Raw genomic sequence first — 19,756 nt, 5'->3', positions numbered from 1 at the left:
CCTCCATTCATAAATCACACACATCTCTTTTGATTAGGTAGAATTCCCACATGTGGAAATATTGTTATATCAACAAGAGAACCAAAGAATAGGTTCTGACTCCAGGTGCCTACAGTATATTACCAAGAGAACATTCTCTATATAATAAAAGAGTAATTGAACCCTCCACCAGTGGGTGTTTTTAATCTCGTTTGTGTTTGTACGTTGTTTTTAATATGTCACGTTCTCTTCTGGGCAGATGGCTCATTTTAATATATTAATAAAAGTTTTATTTTATCGGAGTGCTACCAGGCCCCACTTTTATGAACATCTGTTCATTTCTCTTTTCAGATGCTAAACAGATAAAACCCAAAAGTCTGAAGTTGTAAGACTTTCTTGTAGTAATGTACTTCTTGCTCCAGAGCCCTGAGAGATCAGGACATCAAGAGCAGCGTTTATCACTGCTCAAGAATACACTTTAAACTTTTCATTACAACTTCAAACACATACTCAGTGTATATTGTGTAAGCACATACACCTTATCTTGCTGGTTACTTTGTTTAAAATGAAGGGTGCAGGTGTTTGAAAAATACGATTACAGCCAAAATTGTGACACGAGTACCTAATTGGACTGCTCCTTGTGTAAGGTTGCAACAATATTGGGGTATACATTTAACAGAAGCCATTCATTTTTTTTTTTTTAGCTTTCTGTGTATTCCTAGCTTACCACTTTCTCACAATGTCAAGACAAAGTCAGGCAGTTTACATTTTCTACACTGTTTATTAGGTTTATAATTTGACCATCACAAAGAAAAACAGAGCAAATCACAGCACAAGGAGTACAGGGACATGAGGAGTCACAGGGCCATACAAGTCACACCAGTGAGAGGTGTAGGATCCCATCCTTGCTGCTTCAGTTTTAGTGACTGTTCTCCGGCAGCAATAGGTTTTATTCTTTGCACTTTATGGTGAACGTTATGTGGGTTTATATCTTGGTCTTTTCCTTTGCTTCCTCACAAGAGAACTGGCCTGAAGATTGCACTGAACCTACTTCTCCTTAGTTTGGTCATAAAACTGCTGTAATGCAGATTCGGGTCAGCCTTCCAGCAAAGGAACACAGCAATTACCACCTATCCCAGCACTGTGCAATGGCTCCAACACCACCAATTCCTTCCTGTTGCTCAACTGACCTGTGACAGCGTTAAGAGCTCTAGTGACAAATACTGGAGGACACCGTAAACATGGCACAGCTATCTAATGTAAGAGGGATGTGATGGGAAGCCTGCAGGAAGCACTACACTATTCAGAAATACTATCTGCAAGCAATATTCACAGACTGGTGTGGTTATGCAAGGTAAGTGGCAGCTATGCGAGAAGGGTATTAATAATCACATAGCAGCAAGGTGACTGGAGAATCCCACATCATTAAGAGATCCCTGTAATTGTGGTCAACTTTTCCAATGCTGGATTTGTGTACAGAGTCTCCAGACTGAATGTGGTCATGGAGCCAAACGGCTTGTAATGGTCGGGCGGAAGAGGCAAGAAAGGAAAGGAATACCACCCAGAGAGCCTGAGGGAATAACATCACTCTTTTTACTAGGGTTCTCTGTTACCCCATCAAATTGTAGTGTGATAGGGTAGGTTTAGTAATGGAAGTATCCCCCGTCTCTCTAAGTATTGATGCATTAACAACGTGTTTCATAGATTCCACTGCGGCCAATGTAGCGCACCCATTTTATCACATCATGGTCGCTGTAGTTTAACTTGGGTTCAAACACTTTCAGGTATCGAACTTTGAGACCGGACGGAGCGAAGGGGACCTATGGAAAAACGTAAGCATTGTTTATTATGTTCAACCCCAACTCTCCCACAAACAAAAAAATAAATGAAACATGCGTACACATTAAAAAAACATCACTGAATGGTGGTGGATTCTGCCAGGCCTAGCAAGTGCTCACTAAATCCCTTCTGTCAGTTCTGTGTTATCCCCTGTAAAGCAAAACGTACACTAAACCCTCCTAAATAAGTGACCCAGGAAAGGAGTCCTACCATGACCTCGCCTGAGAGAGTGAAGAAAGAATTGCAATCTAACTGACTTAAGGTGACTCCTTTGTGAGCCAAGGTTGGAACTCCACCATCTACTAAAACACTATGGATATACTTTCCAACACAAGCTAGAAATTGTATATAAAAGTACCTATACCATAGCTTAGTCTATAGTGGTTTCTCTATGGCCGTTACCCCTAGAAACTTGTAGACCATACTCTAAACATGGTGCGGTCCAGCAAAGCAGAGAGATCATCCTATGCTCACCTCAAAATTCATGGAAATAGGAGGGCGGGCCCACTTCTTCTTGTCATTAGTTGGCAAGAGCTCAATCTCAGCACTGATCTGAGATTCTTTCATTCCAGCCATGCGTTTTATCCTGTAAATAAATAGATCAGAAAAGCAGGACAAGATCTGCATCAATGATAACATTAAATGGCATGCCTTCAAAACGAAAAACTCCATCTCTCTCTATGCTCAATACTCTGCAATTATTTACATCAACTAGCACCAATAAGGAAAATTGAACACATTTTCTGCATAAGCGATAGCCTCTCAAAATGTATACACACTCCAGAAAGGAACTGGGGCTATTTGAGGGCACACACAGACAAAAAAAGGAAAGAAAAAAAAAAAAAAGCCCTCATCTCATAATTCTTTGTAGAATACAAACAAATTTTCTGTGTATAAACACCTATGCTATATGTATTATAAGGAACAATGCAACCCGTAAAAAATTGTTTAAGACAACCACAAGTATTTGCCAATTAGTGACAGTTTTATCCATTTGTCACACATTTTATGAAAATAACTGTCTTATGCTCCTAATAGTTGAATAACTGCTCACTGCTGTGAATATAGTGTGTGTGTGTGTGTGTGTGTGTGTGTGTGTGTGTGTGTGTGTGTGTGTGTGTGTGTGTGTGTGTGTGTGTGTGTGTGTGTGTGACTATTTGATATTAACCGGTTCTAGTACAGATTTTGGCAATTGGGACAAATTTAACCAATTGGTATCAATTTATGGAATATGATATTTTTAGGGTTATTATATATATATTTATACAAAACAGTATAGCGATTTGGATGTTATATTGGCATTCTTACTCCCAGCACTGTAAATTCATTCTTTACTTTTCAGTATTTTATTTAACCTAATAAATAGTAGAAGTTTTAATTGTTTTTTGTATCCACCAGTGCACCAGGTCTACAAAAAAAAAAATAAAGAAACAAACCACATACTATGAACCAGTACAATACACAGATGCTGCATAACATAAAAGAAAGTCACTCACTTCCAGACAATGGCGTTTTCACTGGCCTTGTACTTGGCTTTTCCCTTCATACAAATGACTTGCACTCCGCTTGTGTTGAGTGGAGTAGGGATTCGAACCTGATTTGAAAACAAACTAATTAAACAGATGCTTGATAGACAAGTTTGTACTGTAAGCAACTAACTAAAGAATAACTATGTAACCTATAGAAAGGACGCCGCGAAACACATTTACTATGGAGGATTCTAGCTGTGAAATACTAGTGGGCAATATGAAGTAGAAACTAGCCCCTAGTAATCCCAATACTGGCACAAAGGTAACATTTCCTTACTATGGTGTGCTCCTGTGTCCCATTAGCTACTATTATATGAGATTTGCACAGGTCCTTTCCCAATGATGATACAGTTTCAAAATAACTCGCCTCAATTTTTTGAGCCAGCAGGGAAGGCTTGAAGTTGGATTTAATGACCACCTTAACCTCCAGCTTGGTACGCCCCACCTCACGCACAAGGGGGATGACACGGAATGGAAGGATTATGTCCTTTGTGGTTCGGTACCTAGATCATAAGGGGAGAGTGGCACCTCATTAGACTTGATAGGTATAGTTACTGCACTTATTTTATGGAAATGTCAAGAAAAGAAAAGAATCATAAAATAGGCATGAATGGAACTACGGAATATAATCCAATATAAAGCAAGTAGATATTTAAATTTTACCTCATTAGTTCAAACTCCCCATCTGGAGGTATAAAACTGATGCTGCGCTCGGAATCAAACTTACTGAGCCGAACGCACTGATGGAATGTACAGTCATCAATAGCTATTGATTGCTTTCCCCTGGGAGAAACAGAAAAAAAAAGGGGATGCATCGTCAGACATGATCCAGTAGACAAAAAAAAAAAAAAAAAAAAAAAAAAAAAAAAAAACTGGTTATAAAGCCACATTTCCAGGTCTGACAGCATGAACCATACACAGATAAACCAGTAACCACTCCCCCCAAGTCACCAAAGCTTAAAATCAAGAAGATACTAAACTATGAATCATTTGTATAGTCTGAAGTGTTACACCGCATGATGTACCTCAAACTATTTCAGTTTTACATGTTACACATTTTTACTTATAAAATCAGAATATATGTTTTTGAGGAGTCACAACTGAAAACATCAGATGACAAGAAACAAGCATCTTGCATATATATTTAGCTGGTTACCAGCTGTTTATCACACCTACGTTTTGCCTGTTTCATCAGCAGTTCCTTTGCCTTGTTTCTCAATTACGATTTTATCATTCATTCCAAACTTGCATTCTGGCATGCCGCTCAGGTAGCTCTTCATAACCACACGGCCAGACACATGAGCGCTAAGTACCTGTCCTGAGAACGGAAAAATAAGACCGTAAGAAAGTCAGAAACACAAGGAAGACAAAATATTGATGTGCTCTATACTTTTGTTCCCCCAAATCACAACTACCCATATTAATTATTATTATGGAGCATGCACAAAGAAGTTACTCTATGTCTTCACTTCTCACTTTGCATTGAACTCACCTTGTGGCGACATCAGCAAGTTAACACTCTCCAATACATCCAGGAAAAGCTCATTGCGACGATATTTGATTCCTTCACGTCTCCAGCCAATCTGCCCAGTGACTTGGCTAGTGATCTGAGACTGTTCCTCCTTTGTCTAAGAGGAATAGTATAAAAACATGGAAAAAGGAAATTAATACTAAAAGCTTAGAATAAATGGATATTCAGTTGATCTGATATAAAGCACATAAACAATGCTACTCAAAGTATTCAACTACTATCGGAACCTAAATGTATTTGAGTCACAGGCAGCTGAGTACTGCTACACAGAGAGCAAATACAAATACTGTATGTGTTCCTATCCTCCTAAAATAACCTAGTACTATGTGGTCTAAACATATAGCAAGGAGAGTAAGCGGGGGATATTAGGTTTATAATGCAAAAAAAATAAATGTCTAATTACTATGGGTTACAGCACCTTTAACAGAGTTAATTGTGCCAGAGTGCACATAAATGTACCCCAATGTTAACACCACACTCCAATAGAGCCTGGAAATAATGTTCCAAGGAATATAAAAACTATACATGCATGTTATGTACATACTGTTAGTTATTTTTACTGCTCACTAGTAAACAGACATTAATGAGTACATGAACTCTCGCATGCACTAGTCTCTAACTTCGCTGCTTACAGAGAACATGTTAACAAATGGCTTATTAAATTGCATCTCATTTTCTACACTAGAACCTATTCCACACTATTTACTATTGCCTTTCAAGTATTAATCAATGTCTCTGGTTTCCTGATTTTGACAAATGGTAAATGTTGCAGTCATTCCAATATTTTATGAAGAAGGTTCAGCAAGTACAGCATTCCTCCTCATTTCATTCACTCCTACCTGGTGCTACATGTCCAGCCACACGAAGCAGAGGAGAAGCAACACGGGAGGCATACATGGGAAGACCAGACAAGTGGGTCAGGAAACAGGAATAAAAACCAAGAGAAGACCAGTTAGAGTCAAGGGCTGCAGCTGGGGGTAGGTGAAAGCAGTTAGTAATCCAAAAACAAATAAGATTATATATTTTCATTACTTCCAATATTAGCTTTTCCTTTATATAATGACAAAGAGTCTTATGCATTTTCAACAATGAAGAGTGACTCCTCTCAGTTTATCCTTTATTCACTGGCTCTGGAAATTGTAGCTCCAGACCATTATTACTTGGCCCAAGTCTCTCCATACCAACCATAAAATGAAGCATTGGGAAGTAACCACAGAGAATACAAACTCTCAGATTGTAGCTTGTATGGAATTTGTAATGGAGAGTTTTGTAGAGGCAGCTCACCAAATGCCTTTTTATCTTACATCTCATTTAGACAATAGATTGAATCAAGGACACATTTATTACATGTTGCAAACCTTTAAAACATTGTAATATACAGAGTCCACTATAGTGCACAACCTGAGTTACCCATTAATTTTAATGGGGATGGGGGGGGGGGGGGGGGGGGGGAGGTATAAAGAAATAGTCTAACTGGGGAGAGATATAGAGAGATTATATATATATATATATAGTAAATATGTACTTTGTATTAATAAAAAGACTTATGAAAAAGAGTGAGCAGCTTGTCTGCATCAGCCATAGACTGGGTGAAAAGATATGTAGCAATCATTGGCTGGGTGAAAGGATTGGCTGCCACTACTTATTGAAATATGTTCTGCCTCTGCACAGCATGAATTTAAACCCCAGCCACCCTCTATTACCTTACCTGGCTTTTAATCCCTTGCTGGGTGATGAATGTTTTTAGTGCTCCAGTTTCAGAGTTCTGAGGGTAGCCAAAGTCCAGGATTTCTGTGCGACAATAAAGTAGCAGTTAAAACAATATTGATAACCAAGATTTGCATTTGTCGTTTGCAGGAAGCACAAATTCTATGTGAGCTAGGATTAGTAAAAGAAGATGGAAATCCGAAGACAAAAACCCTACCCCATTGGTGGTTACACGGTGGTTGTTTATACCCCAGACACACCCAGAAAAATTATACAAATTGTGCTGTACAGCAGCGAAATCCCTACATACTCAAAAAAGTGAAAAGGAAGACAATGTGGAAACAGCAGGTAACAAACCAATACCCTTTCTTCTCACCATCAAGCAACTCATAGATCAGCACAAAGTTGTTTTTGATGTTTTCCTCGCTGATCTTTCCAAAGTAGGCAGTCATGACGTCACACATCTTATAGAGGAACTCAAACACCATGGCAGCATTGACATTTTGCTTGGTGACTGCTGCCAGCCAGATGTTTGAGCGCTTCACATGAAAGAAGCTGGTACGAGCAATGTTGGTGACGGGAGAGCGCACCTGCTGCCGGGCATGGATGACGTTAACTCGGAAAGCATCCACTGCATTCCTTCTGCATGAAAGCAAGAAATACGAACAATGACACAAATTATACTTTCATACAAGCTGTTGGCATTTCATATGGATGGAAGGATATAAATTAAGAAGGAACACAGTGACTCGGACTTGTTTTAGGCAAGCCTTTTGGCAATGTGAAATAAAGAGCTCCATCTTTATAGCCCCAAATTAAAACACTTGTCAAAGCTTGTGAAATAATTTTGCGACAATAAGTTAGATATCTTTTGAACAACAGTATATCTAGCAGGAGGCCAAGCAGTTTAAAAAGGGGGCGCTGATAACATACTGTATAAGAGTACATTCCTTACAAAAGTACAATTTGTGCTACTTTAATGACAGGAATAAGCATCCCAAACTCTGTTCCAACCCTTTAAAAAATGCATTATAGTGTCAGGCAACAGGTTGAAGATGTGTTAGCTGCATTAAACAAAGTTAGTCAGATTAAAACACATACATTGTACATAACAATCCTCAATATTATTCTATCATCAATATTGAAACCACTGCATGATCAATACTTTCCCTACCAGAGACCCAGAACAGAATTTAAGCTGATTTCACTATAATCACAATACTGTTAACATGCAGAGTTCCTATTGTCACAACTATTATTCATCCACATGAGAGCAGAGCATCACTGCCCGACCCACCGAAATGTTGCCAGCTGGGCGGTATTAAGAAGTAGCCGGGTGGGGGCAGTAGCAATACTTTGCAATATCATCGAAAAATGTCGGAGGCTATTGCCCAACACCCACCAGGACTGGTCAGACTGGTGGTTAGTGGTCTAACACACATTGCTGGCTGTAGTGCTTACAGAGTGCCTAGTCTAATAGGAGAAACAATGGTTTATTCTATTATAATAAGACTGTTGAGCTCCAGGAGCCGGGTGGCAAGTACAAACAGCCAGGTGGAGCACCCTAGAAATAGGTGTTGGGGAGAACACTGTATTCAGAATCTGAATTCCATGTTAACAGTTTGGGGAAGAAACAATAATCAGACTCTCCATTTCCAGTTATTTAACTGTAACTGGTTTAATGACAATAGTAAGTTTAGCAACTAATTCATGGGTCTCTAGCAGCGATACTTAAAAGATTAGATTAAACCATCCCACACTTTAGCAATACCTCTGTCGAATTGGCCAACAGATTATATATAAATATATGTATACTGATGTTAATGGGTTAAAAAAGCAAAAATGTGAAAAGTCGAGGATCCAGCAACTTTGGCACATAGAACACATACAGGCAGCCGGCACTAAAGGGCAAGTCGCAGCAGGTAGAGTGATCTTACCTATTGCTACAGCAGCCAATGAGGTGATGAGATGAAAAGAGATGGCACCAGCGAGGAAAAGGACAGTGACAGCAATGAAAGAAAGGATTAGAAATAAAATACTAAAAGAACATAGCACACACCAGCAAAGATCCAGGAGGAAGGCACACTACATACTGCAAAGGGACATCCTATGATAGACAAAGTACAGTACCTTGGAACAATGCAACACTCAGATGCATGCCAGAAAAGTTGCCAACAAGGCTTAAGCAATTATATTCATATGTTTCACAGGATAAAGAGCTGGAGCTCAAACAGAATGAAGCATGGCAAATATCAAACATGCAACATGCCACCCACTAGTCTGATAGCATACAGTAAGTGGAGTTCATGAAAATTGTGTTTTGGATATATGAAACAAAAATAAATTGTTTAAGATGATCAGTTAGGTGAAGGCACTTTTTACCCAAGACTCTCCATCACATCCATATATACATAATCACATTTAAAGTCAACGAGCACCTATAGCCAACAAAATAATTATGTTATAAGAGTGGAGGGGGGGGGGCTTGTCATGAGGGAGTGCTGTCTAGGTCATAATGTTTGAAGGAGAATTAAAAGGCAAAATGAAAGCCACAGACAGTGAGGCAGTGGAAGGGGTAGATACCCCCAACAGTATCAGAGGATCCTGCACAACCAAAACAGGAAGTTTGAGGTATCAAACACACCTAAGGGTCATATAGCTAACTTTTTATATTGGCAGTAACTAAAAATATATAAAAGAAAAAAAAAAAAAAGAAAAACAAGTCTCTAAATAGAATAAAATAAATAAAGAAAAAAAAAAGAATAAGTATAAAACAATGTCATATTAATGAGTTTATCCAAGATGGTATAAGTTTTGCAATTTATAAACGATTGCTTGAGATAAATATATATTTACGAAAAATGAATGTCAACAAATGGCCTTCCCCCAACATTTACATTTGGGTGGAAATGTTTTTACTCTAAACTTTATAGAGCTAAGCAGCATTATTTTTTTTCTGGTTTTGGACAGGTTTTATTCACTAGCAATTGTAAAAAAAATAAAAATGAAATCCATCCTCAAACTCATGAATGCAGCCTTTTGCAATAGAATAATGGTAAATGTTAATATTCTTTCATTAACCGTAGACTACATGATGTGCTTGAACGTAAAATTAAATAAAGGGCATTTTTAAGGGAACGAGTTGGGTTTATTTTCATAAAGCAAGGAGGCCATTTTACAAAGAGGAAAGGGAGCTGCCGTACTGTCCCAGCTCAGAGGCTGTATCATTCTTTGATGGTAAGGGAATAAGGTACCAAATGATGGAAAATGGCAGAATTATTAGCCCTCTCACGTGGTCACCGTGCTATTCAGTGTGGCTAAACTAATGTTTCCATAGGATTATCAAGTTGGGGAAAGCAATGTATATGACGATTTTAGATTTTAATAATAATTTTTTTTTCAATTTTAAAATTTAACAGAAATATAAAGCTTAAAAACTATAGCCGTTCCAAATCACCAAAGAAATATCTCTCTGAAAACACAAGCAAGATGCCCCTTTACTTTACTTATATGAATAAAGCAGCCAGAAGATAGCCCTTGGCGCACAATGGACACAATGGCACACATACAATATAAAATTGTATATGTGCAGAGTGTACAGATTAGTGTCTTCATTACATGAATAAAATATAGTCTATGGCCTTTATTTAACGAGACAAAAAGCTTTGAAATCAATACCAAAAGAGTGATGATTGTGCAGTTATTCCTTAATAAGGCTTTCTAAATACATTTCTTCTAAGAGATGTGTGTGTATGTGTATATATATATATATATATATATATATATATATATATATATATATATATATATATATATATATATATTTTATACACACAGTTGACAACCCGAGATATTGTGGGAGATCACACAAACGACAACATTCACTTCACATATAAACATCACATCGTTTTTCCTTTCCATTCATGTGGTCCATTCTGTGACGAGGGATCCCTTCCTTGCAGTTTTCACCTCATATAGATTGGCACTGGAAGAGCTGTGAACTTGGACTTTATTACTCACTATTCTTGAATGGCGTGCACTATATTGTTACTATTACACACAACCCATTTTCTCTCCACAGAAGTTAAATACACACATGAGATATAGGATTAAGAGTTGGAAATGTGAACAGAAACTTCTATATGTACAGCAGCAGGAGTGCCACCTACTGTACCAATGGAAATTTCTACTAATATAAAAAGTAATGATTTCACACAATACGCTTTTTCATAAGATAGATGTGCAAGAAGCAGTCAGTCTTCCTCTCAGCAGCTCAGCAATCCTGAGAATTTATAGTCCCCCTTATTTTAGTGAAATCTTTCAGCAAAGCTTATAACTGAATGAACAGTGATGTTTGACTGTCCTGGAAGGTATCAATACCTAGCAGTTAAGATGCAAACATTTATTGAACGTACGTGTAGCTTTACTGACATCCATAGCACCCACATACTGCATTTACAAACACAGAATACATTCCATACATAATCAGCTTTACCCATGTGTGACTGACTTTCAGACTTAAAATAAAACTTGTTATGGAACTCTTAACAATCTTCCATTTGACACTGTGCATTAGTTTTCCAGTCATCAATATCTGGTGAATCCTGGAGGTTATTCTATACATCACCCCACTTCAAAGACACATGTCTTTCATAGGTTACAATGGGTAACCTGATCTCCATGCCTCTTATCATCCAGCAGGAATGATGTCCAGACAAGTGTGTAGGTTTGTCCTTGTACAACAATTACAAAGTCCAAGAACCAAGTGGGCTAGCTTTCAGCCTGGAGGTTGTGTGTCAGGGTCATCATAGACAGTAAATTTCTAGCAACGGTGGAAAGTATGACGGCTCTCCACATAGCAGTCTTTATATATTTTTTGTTGCTTGTTAGAATTACCATATAGGTGGTAGCAGTGCTGCCTCTTCTACCCAATGTATCTATCATTCTAAGCATTAGCACCCCCATTTAAGAAATTTATATTTTTTTAACATAGTAATTGTCAACTTTTAATATTGCCATAGTTGTCTGCCATTCCTAAATTTCCATATTTGTGAAGCTAAGACTATCAAATAAATGTTAGTCACTAAATGTGAAAGGTTGCCTTATCTGCTCTTTACACTTAAAACTGCACGAGCTGCACAGGAAGGACATTCAATTTGCGCTTCCGGCTCCCTGTATTAGAAGCCACTGTGGTATAGTCAAAAACATTCTAGTTTAAAAACCATCACAAAACTGATTCTTGTTGGTAACGTCATGAATGTGCATTTTGACTACTCCATGATCCATTCTATAACGGAAGCCTAAATTGGGGATATGGGTAGCTTCTCTTGACCTTTAAGTCTTCTTATTGGCTTCCTGTCCTGTGTTAGCTACATTTTATAAACCATATGAAAACAGCCAGCTAGCTGTACCTGTACCACTTGAGAACAGTTCCATGGGACAGTTTAATCTTTGAGTCCTGCATACCTACTGGTTGTCCACCCTATATGTTCTATGGGTCTAAGTAAAATGTCGTTATACAAAATATGGTTTCAGAGATATATGTCAAAATAATGTGAGGCAGTTTCCATTACCCTATGTGCTACATTTCTAAAACTGTTCTCTCAGAAAAACAATATTTACCTTGTTAAACTTAATAAAAAAAAAAAAAAGGCTTGCAGGTACCATCCGGGAAGTATCACCTGGTTCTCTCAGCTGCCAAATAGGCCTGTCAAATTCTATATAAGATACATTTAAAAGGTGCCACATTTATCCTTAAAGTATATGGAAAACCAGGAAGGCGGCTTCAGCACACATCTCGCAGTCTCATATCACAGAGTTGATGAAAACTTCCAAGACAGCCTTAGCCAGTTAGGAGTAACGAATAGCACCCACAACCCTTTTAGGAAATAAATTACTCTGGCTACAGCTGAACGTCTCTCATGGCTTAGCCGTCTGCTTAGTGGTTCAGGCAAATCCTAAGGAGAGGCATTGTCAGTCTGGACTCTGACTGCTTAACCCTTGAAGAGCACAGTCCAGATTATTAGAGCCAAGCAAAAAAAAAAAAAAAAAAAAAGTTTAATAGGCCCTGACCTCAGACACTGATCAAGTATCCTACAGCAGAAACCATAACCCTTATACAAGATCGCAAAAGTTAACCAGCAATTAGCCCTGGAGACTGTGTGCAAGGGACTATCCTAAATGTAGAAATCATGATCCACTAGTTCCTTGGAATAAAGGGACAATCCTGATCCCCTAGCAATGGAAAAACATCACTAGGCAGTCCATGACCTCGATGAAGGACACAACCCCTGCAATGTGAATCTAGAGAAAGTTTCGAAAATCCTCCCAGATGATAATATGCATCATTTATGCCCACGTACACCCCACTTCTCCAATTACCCTTGATCACCAACTCATTCTTGAATCGCTCCTGTGGAAGGAATTTATTGAAGGTTGTTAGGGCCAGTATGAGACAGAAGGAACTGTCCCTTTTTGGCACCAGAAAGAGGTTTGTGTTAAAAAGAACAAGAAAGCAAACACATGCCACAGACCAGTGCATTTTGTATACAAAAGGTCAGCAGTTCAGTTCTGAAATATCAAATTGGAACATAAGAACTTCCTGCATACCAAGACTGTTTATGTCTGAGAGAAGAAAGAGGGATGCATGGCTGCCAGTTAGCCTTCCCTGCCACTGACACTTTGGTGAAGCAGCAACGTTTGGAGTCTCCTCAGCCTATTGGGGAGGCGTCCCAAGTTAGGGACGGTCAGAGAGACAGCCCCACTCCTGGGGACAGTCAGGCCATCCCTATAAAGTTGGGACAGGTGAGGCTATGCCTCCAAGGTGGTGTTTTCCCACCATACTACCATGCGATCTAGGAATGGAGCATAACCCACATCTGTGTAATACTACTATGGGAGGGGACTTCTGGTGGGAAATTGATGCAATTATGTGGGCATGTTAAATTTAACAAAAAAAAAAAAAAAAACTAAACAAAGACAAAACACCCAAACAAGAAAGAGAAGAGCAGTTAGATGTAACCAATACCAGCACAACTTGCTACTAAGCAAGAAAGTACACCTTGTCTACACAAGTGTTGAGTGGCCAACTTATTAAAGTTGCAAGACATTTTTTTTGTGTGGCCATGTTGTATATTTCAAAACATATAGACTTTCTACCAGGCTCACCTAGTCTTCCTTGTTACTTATCTGTGTAAAATGACCACTTCATCCCAAATAAGTGGGGTTTATATAAGCTGCTAACACCATTTAAATATATTTTACATAATGTACTAGTTAGTCATTTTAAACTTAATGTCCCTTTCAAAACGCATTTCCTAACATAAAACATGTTAAGAAAGAACTCCTTATTTAATTTGTGCTCATATTGTGTGTATAAATAAAATATGCTACAAGGGAATTCAGCTGAACACAGAATTCCTCAGTTTATGGATGTTAAAAATGAAGGTGTTCTATTTACAACATGACAAAGGACAATATATATCCAGTCTATAGTGCGGGCATCAACTTTGTCATGCAACATCAGCAGCCAAGTTCTTGACCATTTGCTTAACTCCATGAACAAAGATGGTAGCCAACATGTGACATGCCAGCAATCCCACACATGCATTCCAGCAGTTTGGACAAAATAATGCAAAGGTCAGGAGCCATGGAAAAAGTGCAGTCAGTGAGGTTCATAAAACACTCCAAAGAGAGAAGAATGAATAGCATTTTCTTTTTGCGACACTGCGGTTACCCGGCTACTGCAGTTTGTCCATCCTTGAGATCAAATGTACAAGACCTCACTTCTGACCACCTTAACTGGTGGTTAGAGGAAAGAGGACAAATAGGTCTGGGTCACAGGCAGATGAAAACAAAAGCAAAGTAAAAATAAAAACCCAAAAAACAAAACATACAACTCACCCAATGTCATCTCTGTACACCCGGGAGATGAGGACCTCTCCCTTGTGATTATAAATGAACAGTCCTCCGATCATGGTGGAATGGATTTAATCTCTTCCCATGGTGATTAAGACAGACCTGTAAAAAAGATTAGCAACATTAAACTAAAACTAAACTAAACACCATTAAACTAAAACATTAGCAACACATCTCAGGATAGCTTGTTAAATCGTATCATTTGAAAAATGTGTTTTTGGTCATTAACAATTAAAAATATTGAAGGAGCAAATTAAAACAAATTTATATAAATACAATAAGTCATCAATGAAACAACATAATACAACTTATTTACAATAACTAAGGGGGAGGGGGGACAAAAACAAACAAGGAAAAAAAGAAAAAAAAAAAATGTTGGTTAAAGCAATCTGAACATAAATCAGTACATGGTAGACAAGAACAAAAACAAACCAAACCTCCAGCCCAAGAGACAATGAACTGATCTACACACATTCCTATAAAAATCACAGCGGGAGAGAGGCCAAACCATTCCCCTTCCTAGAACTCAAAACGTCCTAACCATATGTGCAACATCAGCTTATTCTACAACTAGGTTTACTCCAAATAAGAAATGGTCTTCTGAAAACACAAACAGCAGACATGGAGATAATTACCTGCTTGCTTTCTCTGCATTTCTCCAATATAATATTTAGTAAAGGTCTGGCTTCTCCTTAGAGCAACAGTTTAACACACTGCACAATCAGAAAATCAGCATCCCCATCACACTACCCCTGGATGTATCATGAGGAAGGAAGAGGCAGGGATCCTCACAGATGAAATTCAAGGGAAATTGCTGAGTACAGAGGAAATAGTTTTGTGTGGAAACCGCTGAGCTAACAAAATAGTGCATTCTGATAATACATAATGAGATGTGCTACATATACATATTAGTACAGTTTAAAATCTACAGCTCATACTGTGAGCCAAATAAGCAGCAATGACTTAAACCATTCCAGATGCAAGTGACTATGAAGCATGGAATTCCAGATGCACACCCATAAGGCTATTCAAGTACAAGCACGACAGTAATGAATATCCCATACTATTAGAACTTTTGCTGTACAATGACCTTCTAAACACATAAAATTATATTTGAGGTCACCGCATCTTTATGATACAAAACCAAGTTTGAGAAGGCTTCAATGGATAAATAGACAGAAGTTCAACTTTGATGTTCAGGCATTTGTACTACCTGATATAATCCACTCTTCTATTGAAAATTATTGAATGGCAAAAGCATAAAACCTTTAGAATCACCACTTACTGGCTAGTTACATGACTGACTGCACCATTCTCACAAAAAAAAAAAAAAAAAAGGGTAAAAATAAACCCCCCCACCATTTACATTATCTCTCCATTCAGATGTAAGAAAAAGAAAACCTGAATCGTGCCATAGTACCCATTCCCCCATTAGGTGTAAACCAAGATATATACAGGTTGAGAGAATAAAATTATGAACACTCCCACTGTAACAGGTTTACCAATTCAGTACTCAGACAATGATATTGTCATAATAACTCAAATACATGCAATTCATAGAGAGCCTAAAATTTGACTTAAATTAAAATTCCTGACCTATATCAATATTTAGGCCACACTACCCTATTTCAATTTGAGACACTTCTATAGAAAAAGTCAAATACCACCCCCCCCCCCCCTTTCAATTAAAAAGGAAGCGGCAGTGAAATTAGTGACATACTGCCCCTGAAAGGAGTTACTGTACCCAAACCATGGGTGTACAGACCATTCCTTACCCAATGCCAGTTTGACAAGTGGAAACCAAACATCTTTCATTGAGAGGAACTGGAAAGAAGTGGTTGACAATTAGGTTACACTGGATCAGTTGTCAACTACTGAGAGAAAAGGACCCACATGACCTACTTGTAAAAGTGCATTAATTACTGCACAAACTTTTGTGAACAAGTGTTCATCTTGACATGGTATAAAGTTTTCCCAGCATTTGCATACTCTGTTGGTGTCCCAAAAAAAAGGCCATGTAGTGGTACACACTGTACAGCTTATTTTCAGAACACAATTTAGTGAAAGCTGGATGCACCCACTCTCAACTCTAAATATGTCCCACAATTTACAATGCACCCCCCACCCCTGACAGTGCCATGTGGTTTTGCCACAATGGAAAGGGTCAACTTCAATCTGACTTTAATCCAAACTCTAAAGGAGGTCCGAAGCCACCAATAAAGTCAGCAGTACAAGAAGTGCCACATCTGAAATCATAGGCCACGTAAGGTATGGCAAGGTAAACTGCATACATTTCAAATTCTATGGCTCTGTAAAGATCTGGAAAGTAGTGAGGTGTAATTTATAGGGAACCATATCTGCTCCAACATGCCGACTCATGGCTTTTCAGATTACTCCCAGACAACTGTTACACCCACCCTCCCTCTCCAACAGTGGAACAGAAGGCAATCTCACTATGGGAGGGAAAACAAAAAACAGCTTTGCTACAATGGTTGACATTGACCAAAAACATGTTGCCAATTACTCATGCTATTGAATTGACTTGGAGAACTTTGCTCCATTTTATATTAATTATGCACTTCCACAACAACTAATTAGAAATATTTCCACGGCATGCACTTAACATTTTGAATATAATGCACACTACAATTTATTTACTTTTAAGATTCCTGCAATCTAAAAAAAAAATAGGAACTTCTGGGAAAACTTGACATTATCTATGCATTAAGGTTTAGTTAATTTGTTTGAATGATTCCAACTAACCTTTTCATGCTTTTCCCATGTCCTATGCCATTGTCCACAAGTTTTATTACAAATGTCAAAATACAAACAGGAAAGATTTAAAAGCAAACAAAGGTTTTCTACTTCCTGTGTCATTTTGTCACCTCATATTCTAGTCATTTTGATTAATGAAAATTAATGCATATATATTCCCTGAATCATTAGGACATCCTTCTAGATCCTAGAGTTGACTAACTTCCAAAGTCTATATTCTATCCACCTCAAAGCACAAGGTGACAAGAACAACCCATTAGACAACCTACTCTACACAGTAATTTCTGTTATATGGAGCAAAGAATAATCGATTAGCAACAGAGTATTTGGTCCCATTTAGAAACACAGTGCTACATACACCAACAAAATGAATTTTTGCAATCTGTATCAGAAAACAATCAACCTGTAAGTATGGGTAACAAAACATATGTGGATATTGTACCAATTTATTAAATAGGCCTCACTGCGTATAAGAGAAAACCAAGACTAAGCGGATATATGAAACATGACAAAGAACACAATCACATTAAAGAACAAAACTATGTGCAGCACTTGTATACAGTAATATAGAGAGGATTACAAGCCAAAATGTGAGTTTATCTCAAATATAAAACGCACAAAATAAAAGTATAGTGGCACTATTATACTACAGTATTTTGTTCTGTAAACAATCTGTATATGTACTGATACACAGTCAAATATTCCTATAGAGATGTGTAACTGGAAATAAAATCCATAATAATCAAATATAATTAACTTCATTAACATGCATGCCATTGGTATACACATCAAACCAGTGAAGCCTGTGCTGTATAGAAAACGTATTAAAAAAAAAAGAACTTTAAAATAAATATAATTGTTTGCAGATATAATTGATTTCTAATAAATCTTGATAAGATTTGAAATATACCATTTGTGCACCAATAAAAACATATGAAAAACAACCATGCCATATAATTCTGTCATACACTTGACAAATGACATATGAGGCAGACTAAGCAGCCTTGCTCTATCAGAGAGCATACACCTAGTATTGTGCACCATACTGCATTGTAGGGTAAATAACCGTAAATACTTCAACAGCATAATTACTTTACAACTAGATCGCAGAACATAATGGTGCTGAGAATACCTCAATCTAAGCCACTATAAAATTAAAAACAATCTACATGTAGTAGAAAAATACAGCACCCAATAAGGTGGACGATAAGCGCTAGTTGGGTGATGTTTCGCCATACAAGAGGGCGAGCAGCAGAACACAGGCCGACACCAGGCTCAGTGGCCACACCCGGAATTGGTGACCCGGACATTTTGACAGCTGTCGCCTAAGAATGAGCTCGCCCTAATAGAGACGTAATCGGCTGGCACCGCTCTTATCTTGGGAACTGCCAAGCAGAGAAGTGCCATCTACAGAAGAGAGCAGACTAACGGGTGTCACCCGCACTGCCAGCAACATAACACAACACGGATGTATAGATTACTCAGCTCAGAGCACTGTTACATTAAAACGGCAAACGTATATCATCTATCTATTATATAAACGAACCCATCAGATGCCGGAGCTGACACCTCCGGTATGCCTACTCCCGATCCCGCAGCCTCAGATGGGAGCCCAAGATGGCCGAACCTCCTCCCACCGCTCCTTTCCGCAGTCCCAACGTCACCACGCAGCTGCGTTACTCTCCTCACTCTAGCAGCTAAGACGTGACATGGAGCTATATGCGCATGCTCCGTGGTGGGCCGAGGCCACCTGGAGGAGGTTGTTCTTGCCCATCGGCAGCAGCATCACGTCACGTGATTAATGCCTGGCTGATGGAGACAGCGGTTCTTGCTGTTGTTTTAAATAATTATATAAAGCAAATAGTACCCGATGTCATTATTACTGTTTACATGCGAATTATGCCATATTTATATAGACTACTGTTATGTAATATTGCGGTAATAGGTTTTCTTTAAATAAAAAACTACTAATTACTGTGTAAGCGTCCTCCAAATAGGGTTTGGAAACTTCTATTATATAAAACCGGAAATTGTCTTTTCCAGCATGCTTATCCCATAACAACACCTAGTATAGGGTGAAATTCTTAATATAGTACTATTCAGTAAGAAAATTACTTTTTGATTCAAACATTTGCTGGAGACCCTAGCCTAGTGCAATTATCATCTGCTGTTTCACGCCTTTGGAGGTAGGGCACGGAGAAAACTGCTAAATTGGGCAGCACAGTGGCCGAGTTCAATTCCTGATCATGGCCTTATATGTGTGGAGGTTGTATGTTCTCTGTGTCTTTCTTCCAGGTGCTCCAGTTTCCTTCCACACTCCAAAAACATACTGGTAGGTTAATTGGCTGCTATTATGACATGTATACAGCTATAACAAGGCGTTTTAATCAGCCTGACAAGATTGAATGAATATTGTGCTGTCATTGTGAGGCTGGAAGAGCCTCTGAATGCAGGAAACACCAGCTGGTATTAGCGCCAC

The 19,756-nt window shown here is 38.3% G+C and overlaps 1 protein-coding gene across 1 annotated transcript; it reads right to left on the bottom strand.

The window, feature by feature from the left end:
• Positions 1–740: 740 nt before the first annotated feature.
• Positions 741–18,959, bottom strand: AP2M1 (adaptor related protein complex 2 subunit mu 1). Its single transcript, XM_075202419.1, has 11 exons — positions 18,824–18,959; positions 14,488–14,604; positions 6,962–7,227; positions 6,587–6,669; positions 4,840–4,975; positions 4,524–4,665; positions 4,011–4,130; positions 3,715–3,850; positions 3,315–3,412; positions 2,293–2,404; positions 741–1,799 (listed from the first exon to the last, which is right to left on the bottom strand). Exons 2-11 carry the CDS (start codon positions 14,559–14,561, stop codon positions 1,665–1,667), a joined length of 1,302 nt encoding a protein of 433 aa, XP_075058520.1. The 5' UTR covers positions 14,562–14,604; positions 18,824–18,959; the 3' UTR covers positions 741–1,664.
• Positions 18,960–19,756: the final 797 nt, after the last annotated feature.

The sequence above is a fragment of the Mixophyes fleayi genome, chromosome 3 (assembly GCF_038048845.1).
Source record: "Mixophyes fleayi isolate aMixFle1 chromosome 3, aMixFle1.hap1, whole genome shotgun sequence".
In the NCBI taxonomy this organism is placed as follows: Eukaryota; Metazoa; Chordata; class Amphibia; order Anura; family Limnodynastidae; genus Mixophyes; species Mixophyes fleayi.
Note: the sequence above shows the minus strand (reverse complement) of the source record. Positions and strands in the feature narration are given on the sequence as shown.

Coding starts and splice junctions, on each gene's coding strand:
- AP2M1 (XM_075202419.1), bottom strand. CDS start 14,561: ATGATCGGAGGACTGTTCATTTATAATCACAAGGGAGAGGTCCTCATC. Junction 7,228..14,487: donor GTGTACAGAGATGACATTGG/GTGAGTTGTATG, acceptor GCTTTCATGCAG/AAGGAATGCAGTGGATGCTT. Junction 4,666..4,839: donor CTTGCTGATGTCGCCACAAG/GTGAGTTCAATG, acceptor TTCCGTTCTCAG/GACAGGTACTTAGCGCTCAT.